This window comes from Bolinopsis microptera, chromosome 5 (assembly GCF_026151205.1).
Source record: "Bolinopsis microptera isolate Bmic1 chromosome 5, MBARI_Bmic_1.0, whole genome shotgun sequence".
Classification (NCBI taxonomy): domain Eukaryota; kingdom Metazoa; phylum Ctenophora; class Tentaculata; order Lobata; family Bolinopsidae; genus Bolinopsis; species Bolinopsis microptera.
The window spans coordinates 10,257,914-10,270,443 of NC_087076.1; the positions used below are offsets into that span (position 1 = coordinate 10,257,914).

Consider the following 12,530-nt stretch of genomic DNA (forward strand, 5'->3'; position numbering starts at 1 on the left):
TGTGTGATCGGTGTTTACTTGAACCGAAGCAAACTTTCACTGAAACTTTTATCGCAAATTTGTGTTAAATTGTTAATGTCTCATATTTGTCATGAATTAGGAACGTTTAAGTTTCTAAATTTAATAGCTACTATTTCAGCAGACTACGACGGCTCAGATAATGAACTCGATATTCACACTCCATTACCGAGAAAAAGGCTTGGCACCTCTCTAACGGTTTGTTATAAATTCCTTGCACGTTTTAAATTCTTTGGGTGCTCATTCCCCGGAGATAATATTTTCCTTTGCCTTTTCTCACATAATCGACGACGACGTTGTTCTTCAATGAAAAATCGAATAATACTTTATAACAGGAAACAGTAAACATGCCTGAAGTATTGATTTCTTAAGAATCCCCCGATTCCCTGAAATTTAACCTCTATTTTTTGTTAATTCCTCCGGATCACAGGGCATGGACTTAGCGGATCCCTTGTCTGAGCTGCGGAACGACAAGCGGTGTATGTCGCTCAACAATCTCACAACCCAAAACCCTAACGTTAGTTCTGCATGTTTAACTTTAATGCTGATTAGTGATTTACATTATTCAGTTTTCGTTGACTTAAAACTAGACATTTGCACTTTGTACTGTCTGTTAGGCTGCTGCTCAGGTAGTGGCAAATTGTTTCGCACGTTTTAAAAATTGTAACTTAGGGAAGATTTTGTTGTTTCTTGCCGCTGTTGGCCGGATAACCCCTTTCAAGATCGCAAAATTTGAAAATTTTAAATATCATGGCTGATCTTGTGAAGTAAATTGCAGGAATCATTTTTGGGCCAGTTGAAACGCTGGATTCGTTGATAGCCTAAATCTTGTGAGTGCTCTGAAGTCAGAATAACATTCTTGACATTATTAAAAATTCTAGAAACGCTATGTGACATAGCATGTCATCCATGATTCAAGTTGGACGACCCCGTGAATTATTAACTCCTTAATCAATTAGGCGACCTATCATTCGAATTCCGCTCATTTGAACATCTTCAACCTTAAGATGCTTTACCATTGGTGCTCAAAAAGATGATTTATCATGAATCATGAAATAACGTGTTCGTTTAATTATAATGTTGTTATTTTACACGTGTCTTCCCATATTTGTCCCTCTATATTTTATAACCGTCTGTGTCGACAGGTTTACGACCTTTAATTTTAATAAGGACCGTCAAAGTGTCAAATTTATGTTCATATGTTTTAAATTCAACGATCAAATTTGAATCTCTCGTTCTCCATGAGGCGTTGAGAAATGATTTTTTAAGAGCGTGGTTGAAGGATATAAAAACCTCAATTGCTGTGTCTTGGGTGCTTCTGAACATTAGAGCACCTTTCAAAAGGGTTATATTGCTCGGTGACCCATGTAAATATCCTACTTTAATTTAGCATAGTCTACTGGTTCCCAGCTACATTAAACTAGTTACAACCTGACAAGTGTTAAGTTCCTGTCAAATCTCTTACAGTTTAACATATTAAACTGGAACTGTCCGGAGCATTCCAGAACTTTTTATTGCTTATTATCCTGTCTAAAACCTGTGTTAAATCTGTGTTAAATATGTGTTAAATCTGTGTTCAATATGTGTTCAATATGTGTTAAACGTGCCCGATCCTTCTCAAATCCTGGCCTTGACCTTGAAAGTAAGCATTTGTAAGCTGTCTCACAAGATCTTTCATGGCCCTTCTTAAAACTTTAAAAGAAGCTTAGATACAGTCGACAGCATGGAATATCTTGTACAATGTTATTCGACGGTCTTATCATGCTGCATGCACCGTAATACCCAATTTATAAATTTTATAACACGGATTATTGTTTATTCGGAACTGGTGTCCAGAATTCAGATTTTAATCAGAAGACCTATAGTACAGTACTTGTACCCTTGTAACCCATATGAAAACTTGGAAAATAATTCGATCAAAGTATGCAGATTTGCTTGCTGAACTATCTATCAAAAGGATTCTGGCCACAAGTTAGAAGTTACACACCATAACCACATGATAAAATTCACAAACAATTCATCCATCTGGATTTAACCCCATCACTCAATTACAATATTCATTCTTCTAGTATAATACGCCACAACCTTGTCAAAGTGATAAAAACTACAACTGTTCGGTGTTCGATGTTATAATTCTATTCAAGGTGTGTCTTTTAACACAACATTTCACCAACAGCTTACAAGTGTGAGACTTTCCATGTCCCATGAAAAGTTACGAATTACTTTTCTTACGATCTCCCCTTCTTTATTTTTAATATTGGACAGAATTCTTGACGATGTGATGAACTGTAATTGTTCGGAATTATAAAACCATCATCAAGTTGACACAAAAATACAAAAATATTCTGTGCTTTAACCAACTCATCTCCGAGAGGGTTTATTAAATATTTATATAAAGCATGTTGTTTCCGTTGCTGGTACCATGAAAAGTTTGAAAGTTACCGATCGGCAACCTGAATAGTACTGGTGTCTCGGTAGTTTGGGGAAGGGCTTTTTGATTGGTTAAAAAATAACTTAATTTGCTGTAATAAGCTAGGTTGCCGACAAGAAAATGGTTGAAAAAAGGCTTCGCCAAACCTAAAAAATTCGTAATTAATAAGGGTGTGAACCAGTGTCTATACTTTGGCATTAAAACAATTAAATAGATAAATTAAATAAATTCCTCTGGCACCGTAGCTAGTATCATAGCAATGTTTGAAATATTTGATAAACATACTATCAACTAAATTAAATGTTACGCGTTGTTACATGTTATATCGGCTTTTCTGCCCATACTTTGCTTTAGAATTTCAACTTTCAACACGTTGATCCTCTTGAACTTTAATCCTTGTAAGTTCTGCTCATGGATCTAAATTCTAAATTCCCGTCAATCGATCATTGTCGGTGGAAAAGAATCACGGTTTAATCCGATTAATAAGAGCCACCTCAGTATTTGTTGCGGTTAGGAATGGAGGAAGGAACGGAGTTATAGGGTCCGCGTTATTTCGTTCTGACTTAATCTTGACTTAATGTTGACACTACTCTGATTTCATTGGCAAGACTTCGTCACAGCTTGCTGTGCTACTTTGGCTTTTACTGCGGTCGATATTGTGATGATATTTGTATGCACGAGGGCGAGCCTCTCACTTGAAAAATATGACATTTCCCATGTAAATATTTTCTCAGCAATCTCATTGAATTAGTTTATGCCACGACTCGTTTTGACTACCATCACGTGAACTTGATTTTTCTCTTTTTAATCTCTCTTTCCAGTCAAAGACCCCGTCCCGTTATAATTTGAGTTGTTATTTCTAATTGTCTCAAAGTCCTATTGCTAAAATTAGATGACGTCACAACTATATTGGGGATCACATGACTCCTTCCCCTCCCCTGACTGGTCTATCCCTCTGAACACGCAGTCACCGCTGGTATTCAGATAATATGACCGGAATGAGAGCCAATAGACTCGAGCGGATCCAGAACCTGTATAAGAGAAGATTGTTCCCGTTCCTAGAATTTGTGCCGCTGTTTGCATCATATAACCGGAACATGTAGTTAGCCTAGCTGATATGGGTGCCATTTGTTCCATCATTACCTCCTCCTATTAACACCTTTTTATCTTCCCTTCAAATACTCATTCCTTGCCTCCTGTGACCTGTCGCTGTCTTATAGTGTCTTAGCAGAGCAGATTCCTTTGGGGGTCTTTGTCGAGTCCCCAGCTGTTGCAGAAAGCCGCCGATTTACCAATCCATTTCAGTTTCTTGTTGACGTGCTATGTCATGATTTGAGGCTTCACAGAAGCCCGTTATGACTTTCGATTGTGATCCGACAGCTAAATTCGCCGTAGTACAACAAGGCAGTTTCTCGAAGCAGTCGTATTGTTTTGCTCTGATATCGGTCTCTCTTTGTTGCTTCCTCCCTAGTATGTCTTTAATTCCCCCTAACTCACACCAGCGGATGGTGATATAAAACACACTGTCACGTGGTGTTGTTGAGAGAAACGTAACAAAGTAATGATGAAACCTACCATTTTGTATGGACCACGTCGTTTCAGCCTGTCCCGATCTGTCTCTTATGATCCTGCAGTTGACAAGGTGGGTATTGTTAGGTTTAAATCAGAAGTTATCTGGTGATGTTACCAGGTGGGTTTTACAAGGTAAACTTAACCTGATAGCCTTCGTCGGTTATAAGTGTAAACTTACCGATGACCAGTTATCCGCTACCAAGTGACCGTAACTGGATTACCGTTAACTGCAGTAACCGGTGCCAAGTAACGGTTACCGCCGGTAACCGTTACCTGGTTACCGGTGCCAAGTTACCGTTAACGTGGGCGTTTAATTTCAAGGTAGGCGTTACCAGGAAAGCGTGACAATAAGTTTAATGGCTTCCAACACTCCTATAATAGTGGGACTGCGTGTTAGATTGTTTCAAAGCAATTATAGGTGCCGCCAAGATTTAAACAACAAAATTTCTGACATTAAAATATGCTTTGAATTTGGTCGTAAACGTATCTGTACTTTTTGTTAGGCCAGAAGTCTAGGCACAATTTTTACAATTTATGAATTTTAAATCAAATAACTTGACGGAACTTACCTACCTTGAACGGGTTCTTTCTTGCATTTTTATCAGCCTCACGTTTCATTTTCCAAGTTGAAACCGTCCTTGCTGCAGAATATATCGCACTCCAAATCGTCTCCATAAAATAGTTCAATAGGTAGGCCAACATCCAGATCCTGATTTATCCTTCCTGTAAAGACTTGAAGTGAAAGTTTAGAGCGTTGGCACGTGGCACATCAAGGAATCTGTAGTGGGAATCCTGGTGGGATGCCGATCGAAATGTTTGAAATTGTTAAATCTTTAGCCTTAAGAAATCTCCATACCGTGTTTGTAGTCTCATAATGGAGAAAAAAGGTGACATACTGATTTCTTCATATCAGCATTTGGTGCGATCGAGTTTTTACTACTCCGCAACAATCTATTTAGCGCTCTTACATCTTAAGTAATTAGTAATACTAATCACAAAGACATGGTCCTCCACAAAGAAACTGCTTGAAAGTACTGGGTGTACTCTATTTTTACCTGTTAAGTAGCCTTACGAGGACTGATAATTAGCGGTTCATGCCAGCTCCAACCCCGTCAATTATTGAGTCATCACCACTGCTCTCAGAGGTCTGCAGTGCTGATCTCTGGTCATAAGTCGCAGAAAATTGATCGGTATGTAGTTTGTGAACTATGTAGAACTATGTACGCGTTGTTTGCGTCAAAGGATATTATAATATTTTAGATTCCCTGGGAGAGACCTGCAATATTATCAGGTAAATACAATTTACAGTTGATGGGGTGTGGCCGTTTGACTCTTTGTCTTTTTTTCGCAAAAATATCAGGCATACCGAACATATAGAGGTAATGTAAAGTATCGGCTGTCAAGTTGACATTTAACAAGGTCTGTGTGTATTGGAAGTTTACTGTATCTCAAGTTTTTACGAGATGCTGAAATTTATAATATGCATCGATGTAATATTTGTTATAATATGTGATAATATTTATTCATCTGTTAGGCATTTCCATCTTGTAAGAAGGGCCGGTACTCAAAGTCAAATATCAATGGCTGGAAAGGCGAAAATGGCGAGCAAAATTGATCATTTATTCTTCGTTCGTATTCCAGAAATTCTCAAAAGTTTATTGCAAAATTGTCGATGATGCACCCAAATGTTTAGTTAATACAGTTGACATATTCTTTGTCGCTTAATCCTGCACCACCACAAGGTTGCACCACCCTATCAAACGGTTCTCCAAGGAAGCAGCTGTCATACAATCACGGTTTAATAAAATAAACTTTATTGATATGGTTTGTTTTGTTATATAGTGGTGACAGTTATGCAAATTGTTTTAATTGTTTAGGCACTCAAAGTAAGTAAGTAAGATTATGAGACTTTATTGAATGTTTCAAGTTTGATTTCTCCGAGTCAAATTTTAGTCTTCCTCTACCATGCTAGTGATTGCAAGAATTTCTAAGTTGTGTCCTTTTTCCCAATCGGTACAGCCACCGGCAATAATTCAGATAACGAAAAGTCATCTAATAATAAATGATATAATTTAGTTGAACACCAGCTGGCTCTTATTAAAAACATTCCGCATACTTGAGATAAGAATTCAGGCGTCTGATTGATTCCATTCAGACAAATTGGCCCTAAATTGGGTAAGTCAGATAAGGTAAGCTGCGCCTAGATTTACGGGAGAAACCTTAAACGTTGCGTTCTCACGCCTTAGCTTAACCCCGACAATGCTAAATAAAAGTGCTTAATTTTCATGTTTACAATCATTAGAAAATGATCGTAACAATTTGGGTTAAATGGTGATCGTAACAATTGGATAACGAGATGTCTTAGAACGCCGTACTCCCTGAATAGAATTCCCTGAGTTCGCGGCGTACTTTGGTTTCTGTAAGTCACATGATGATCTAAAAGAATTTGAAAAATGTTGCCACCAAGTCAATTACGGGCCCTTTCTTTTCGTTTAGCGAGATGGATTATCTAAGACCTTAGTTATTGGGATATAATATTACTGCTCTGACCATATATAAGGGGCCCTTATCAGCTTTGAAGTTAAGTACTTCAAATTCACAATAATTAGACTTCTGGACCAATGTAAATTAATCGCGTTAAAGAACTCGCGTATTAATCGAATTTCGTCCCGGAATCTAAATTTCTAGGCTGTCCTGAATTATGGGTTATATTCTATGCCTTATATATATTATGTTAAGAAGCCTTTCCAACAATGCCTCAGAATTTACAGTATATCCATACTCAAACTTTAAAATTATCCTTAGATGGTTTTCGTAGACGGCAAAGAAGCATGCTCAGGGTCCAGGGAGAGAGAGAGAGAGAGAGAGCTGTGTCACTTATGTGTTATAGAACCTTACATTCAATAAGACTAACAGTGTTAGGCTAACACCTCATAGTATCGTATTGCTAACCCTTATCAGTACTGGCTATAAGTCACGCAAAAACTAGGAATCATGTATGGTAATAATCTTGTTATACTTTTTTTTGTCGTACTTTTTACGAGTCGTGTGAATTTACCGTCTTTTCTATAAAGGTTTTTAGCGGTGCTTCATTTCGTTCAAAATTGAGTATCTCAATCTGACATCACTAGACCGTGTAGATCTACCCCCGATGAAACGCAACAAAGGCATCAGGCGGAAATCATCCTCTTTGAGGGTAGGTTATAATAGGCTGCTGAAATTACCAAAATATTCAAAAATTCCCCATGTTTCTACCTGAACCGCCGGTATTTGCCTGTCTTCGGGGGAGAATGCGGCGGTGTACCCTGGAGCACATGTTTTAGGAGCAGCATTCTTTATCAGATCATACTTTTGCTAATTTACTAAACGTGATCACGTACATTGAAACTCGAAATCTGGTCTGTAATAAACGATATTTTAATTTCCCTTTGATAACGAAACTCCGCTTGACTTCCCGTTCCGCATTGTGCCAGCAATTGGCAGAAAATACTTCTACTAGCGTGACTAGAAACTACATGAAACGAGTAGCGTATGTAAAACGACTCGACGCATAGTTAGCTGCTAATCAACCGAAAGCCCACGAAATATTATACAATTAACGAAAGATGCCAGTGTGGTGACACAAGATTAAACTATAGTCAAAACTTTGCTGCAGTTTAATATGACTGATCGCTGATCACGATTAAATAACATTTCTCTGGATGGTTTCTCGTTTTCGACACAACTTTCTTTTGAATATGACACTGACTAAATTGTTTTGCGGTCCTCTAAGCTTACGACTGCACTGCAGCGTTTCAATATACAAGAATCCCAGTTGTGATAAAATCCGTAGTAATGTTTTTTGTCAATAATCCTTGCAAATCTCGGCTCCTTCAAACGTTCGATTAAAATTCAGCCGATAATTAATCGGAATTTTCTGCACACATTCTACTACAGTAGCTCAGTGAATCGGTGATAGAATTTAATTTTGTTATTTTTAATGATCGACCATTTTCGCCCCCGCATTATAGACGTTTAAATATGTCCCTTACGTCGATATAATTAATCGGCAATTGAATAGAATTAGACTCAACTTAGACATGTTCTTGGCCTGCAACATAAGTTGCTAGAATATGTTGGATTTCATATTGCCTCGTTTAGATTCATTGATCTAAAGCCATTGCGACATTAGTAGTTCGAATCGACCACGGATTCCGTAGTGCTTCGTTCATTTCATTATAAACCCGTGAGTATTGGTCACCATCAATATTGAATAGGTACTGATTAGACACCGTTGTTCGATCGTATTAAGGGTGCCTGGATTTAATTATACCTCCTATTCTGCCTGAAAATACAATTTTGCGTTTCAATCTTTAAAATGCATCATCGAAAATCCGCGAAAACTTTGTATATTAACAATTTCTTTAAAATGAACATCTGCTATTATAAATAAAGGTTTATCAGGGTTTTTGATTATTTAAACTGTTTCTTGCAATAGTTTCCTTTTGCCAAGTTTATAAATTATGATTTCTGAACCATCACCTCATCAGGATCTGCGGAAGATAGCAGAAATTCCAAAACGGTTCAACAGTTCCGAGCGACTTCTGTCTCCTGACGGTGTCGGACCTCTACATCAGAGTTGTGAGAACTTAACTCGGGTTAGTTTGATTTGTTTATGAATTATCTAATTCCTTTATGCCTCTTAACACCTTGTCCATCAATCTCCCCGTCATTTTCATATCAACGTAAAATTAACCGTTTTTTCTCTTTTCCTGGAACTGTATTCAGAAGCCGACTAACTGTCTTGGTATGAAGTGTGGCACCCCGGATACCTCCACTGATATCCCTCTGCACCATTTGTAACGAGCACGATCACTTGCACTTCCATATCCTGTGTTGCAATTAGATTTGACAAATGAAATTACCGTCCCCACCATTTGTCCAGCTCATGTTTCTCTCTACCAACTGGTACGTGTATATTCCAGGTACACTTCACCTGTCAAGGATATAGTTTCCTGGTTTAAGGGAGAGCTATAACTAATCCCAGAGAGAGACTAGAGAGAGAGAGAGAACTAATCCCATTACCAAACCATCATTGTTAGTAAACACAGTCAGCATGCTAGATTGAGCCATGATGACACGGAGAGAGACTCCTGCTCAGAATTAGTATTATCTCACCCAGCTCCAGCAGGGTACCCCACAACGAACACTAAAGGGTACCAGGAGCCCTGCAGCAATTCATTATCCTACCCGTTTTACAGCTACTCAAACCCAATCTTATCATCGTTTAACATGGTCTCTCCGGCAAAGAAGAATACAGCACCAATTATCAAACAGGAGCCCTGAACTTAACTGGGATCATTCATTTTAGAGGAATTTTAATCTGGAAAACATTTCTCTGTTGCCGGGGGTGCTAGAATGCTATGAATAGGTTCTGCGGAGATAATGACCGACACCGTCTACCTGTGCAGCTCATCTCTCCCAAATAATTTATATATGATTTATTATGTAGAGCTCGACCCTTATCATGTATCATATTATACGTGTGATAACCACGTTTCTATATAATATTATCAGGAATGTTGCACACCACCACGGACCAACACGTTTATTATTCGCAGGCTAGAACTGACATGGAGGTGGACGAGTCCCGGAAATCAAGCTACTCCACTGAAGGTAAGATTCGGTTACCTGCCCGGCCACGATCACGGTCTAACCAGGTAACGGCACGTCGTGTGCCATTGTTTACCAGCGTAGTGATAAGCTCACGGTTTTTATTTTGTTCTTCCGTTACAAAATATGTTCATTGTTCTGTTATTACGCGTCTCCTCAAATGTGTGTTAAAAGTATTTTATCTATACTTGTACAGACGCCATGTCATGTCTTCTCAGTACTTACTTGTACTTTACTTGAGAGTGGGAAGTGTTTGTTCCGAGTTGTTGGAGTAGACTGCATAACGTGTTGGTATGTCAACTCTCCGCGGTTCAAAGTACGAGACACACTCAGTGTACCTATTCCGACTGGTTGTACTTTAGTAGCGTCTTTACTAGTAGCAGCTTTACAAGTACTACTTTAGTAGCGTCTTCTTGTTTTATCCACTTTGTAGAAATAGCTCCAGCTTCAAGACACCGGCTAACCGGTTCTTCTTGGCTCTGTCTTCGTTTCTTTTGTCTTGATTGTCAGGCAAGTGAATTCCAAGGCAGCGTAGCAATTCACTTCACCAGATATTTGGGTAGATATAAATTTCCGGTCGATTTCTACAACCTAAATGTCTAGTACACTATGTACTGACTACTGAACACTATATACACTGAACACCACTGTTGATACATAAGATTATTGATGAGATGCTTGTCTATCTACTTCAGTTGGAGTCATCATCTTTACTGTAATCCAATCAACTAAACACTCGCCACCACCAGCTTAGTCAGTATAACATGTCGTCATGTGTTGTAGCGTCTACAGTGGATTTGTTGCTTACATAATATAATACTAATGTCGTACTGTGTGGTGCCTTATACTGTATAGTATACGTAATACCTTGTTATACGTAATTATAAGTTATGTTTAAAACTTAAGTTATTTAGCAGTATGTTATATCGGTTAAATAACAAATAACGACGTAGCTTCTGTTTAGCGGATGACACCCGGTAATTAGGATCTAGGGAAGCGCTATCAAATCTGTAATTTGCAAAACAACCTTTGATTAGAGATTACTATAGGCCGGTTCCTTTGCACTTCCCGTGATCGTATGTGACCGCATTGCATAATAATAAAACATTACTCTAACATACGTTCCTTACGTTAATTAAATTTGATCCAGCATAATTAATAGTTTCTCTTGCCCGGCTTAAAACATCGTTTTTACTTCGTGTTTTACTGTAAAGTATTCGTAGACTTGACAGGCCATGGCAGGGCAGATTCTTTCGTGTACAAATCGTATAACTTGTTAATGCACGTATAGCTGTATAAGGTAGAAGAATTACTGAGAAAATCAGATTCAGATGCCTGTATAATTGATCCGCCTTATTTTGTACCATATACTGAGATATGTAAGGTATTTATATTTTGTGTCATCACTGTTTCACAGCTTGTATTCCCTGTGCGGATATTAGGACCATAATTTAAGTATCAAAGTAACTTTGGCCTACTGTTGGTAGATCCCTTGAAATAGTTTAGCATTCCGTTGAATTCAGATTATATTGAGCTGCCATATAATTATACTTGTCCAAGCACTATAAGTATTATTACTTTATTCGGGTAGTATTTACCATTTTTTGACAGATTGTGTGGCCCTGTGTAGCCCATCCGTCCTTTGTTATTATATGTAGATTCATCTTTTATAAAAGAGTGAACGGAGTTTTTATCTAATTATCATAGAACTTGCTGAGTTCTCCCAATTACTCAAATCTTGTTTATAGTGTTCGTTAATCAGGTTTGCAAACAAGTTCACATCATGATCTATATATTTTCGACTCATTGTCATTGATCCATTTCTTCGCTTTCCGTACTGTTCGTTTGTATGACCGTTCGTATGAATCCAGTCCAGAGAGTGATCCACCGAAGTAGGTCTTTGAGCCACTTGATTTCTGAGAACTATAACCAAGATGACAGTGAAGAGAGTTCTATGAATTCACAGAAGGATCAGACTTACGAATTGGCCTATGAAAGTATAATCTCAGCTCTTGATCATGGCCATAAGGATCCGCTAGAGTTTTGTGAGGATCAAATCCACAAATTTGCCCATAAAAGTGGAACCTCAGGCCATGATCATAGTCATAAGAATTGCTCTACCGTTCGTCTGAATCCAGTCAAGAGAGTGATCTCCCGAAGTAGGTCTTTCAGCCACTTGATTTCTAGAAAATCACCTAAAGATGTTAGCCACGAGAGTTCTTATTCTACGGATTCCTTGAAGGATCAGCCATACCGACTGACCTTTAAAAGTGAAATCTTAGCCCTTGATCATAGTCAAGAGAATTGTTCGACCGTTCGTATGAATCCAGTCAAGAGAGTGATCCGCCGAACTAGGTCTTTGAGCCACTTGATTTCTGGGAATTCTTTGGATTCCTGGAAGAATAAGACTTACGAGTTGACCTATGAAGGTGATATTTCGACCAATGATCATGATCCTAGCCATAAGGATCCACTGGAGTTTTGTAAGGATCATATCCACGAAGTGACCCATAAAATTGGAGTCCCAGCCCATGATCATAGCCATGGGAACCCACTGCAGTTTTGTAAGGATCAAATCCATAAATTTACCCATAAAAGTGGAGTCTCAGCCCATGACCACAACCATAAGGATCCACTGGAGTTTGGTAAGGATCATACCTACGAAGTAGCTGGTCATAAAAGTGTCTTAGCCAATGATCATAATCATGAGAATCCATTTCATTTTATAAAGGATCGGATCCATAAATTTACTCATAAAAATACAAGTGGAGGCTCAGTCCATAGTCACAGTCATGAGAATCCACTACAGTTTTGTAAGGATCAGATCCACAAACTAACTCACAAAAGTGGAGTCTCA

The 12,530-nt window shown here is 38.3% G+C and overlaps 1 protein-coding gene across 4 annotated transcripts in view; it reads left to right on the forward strand.

Moving 5' to 3' along the window:
- The window catches only part of LOC134815579 (uncharacterized), an 86,844-nt gene that overhangs the window by 26,415 nt on the left and 47,899 nt on the right, over nt 1-12,530 (forward strand). For 2 of the 4 annotated variants that reach the window (XM_063824120.1, XM_063824118.1), the window contains 4 exons: nt 140-216; nt 449-535; nt 8,551-8,658; nt 9,622-9,676. In XM_063824120.1, the coding sequence (XP_063680190.1) occupies nt 140-216; nt 449-535; nt 8,551-8,658; nt 9,622-9,676 (327 nt within the window). The remainder of the gene's footprint in view (nt 1-139; nt 217-448; nt 536-8,550; nt 8,659-9,621; nt 9,677-12,530) is intronic. The other 2 variants (XM_063824122.1, XM_063824119.1) reach the window with 1 other exon arrangement.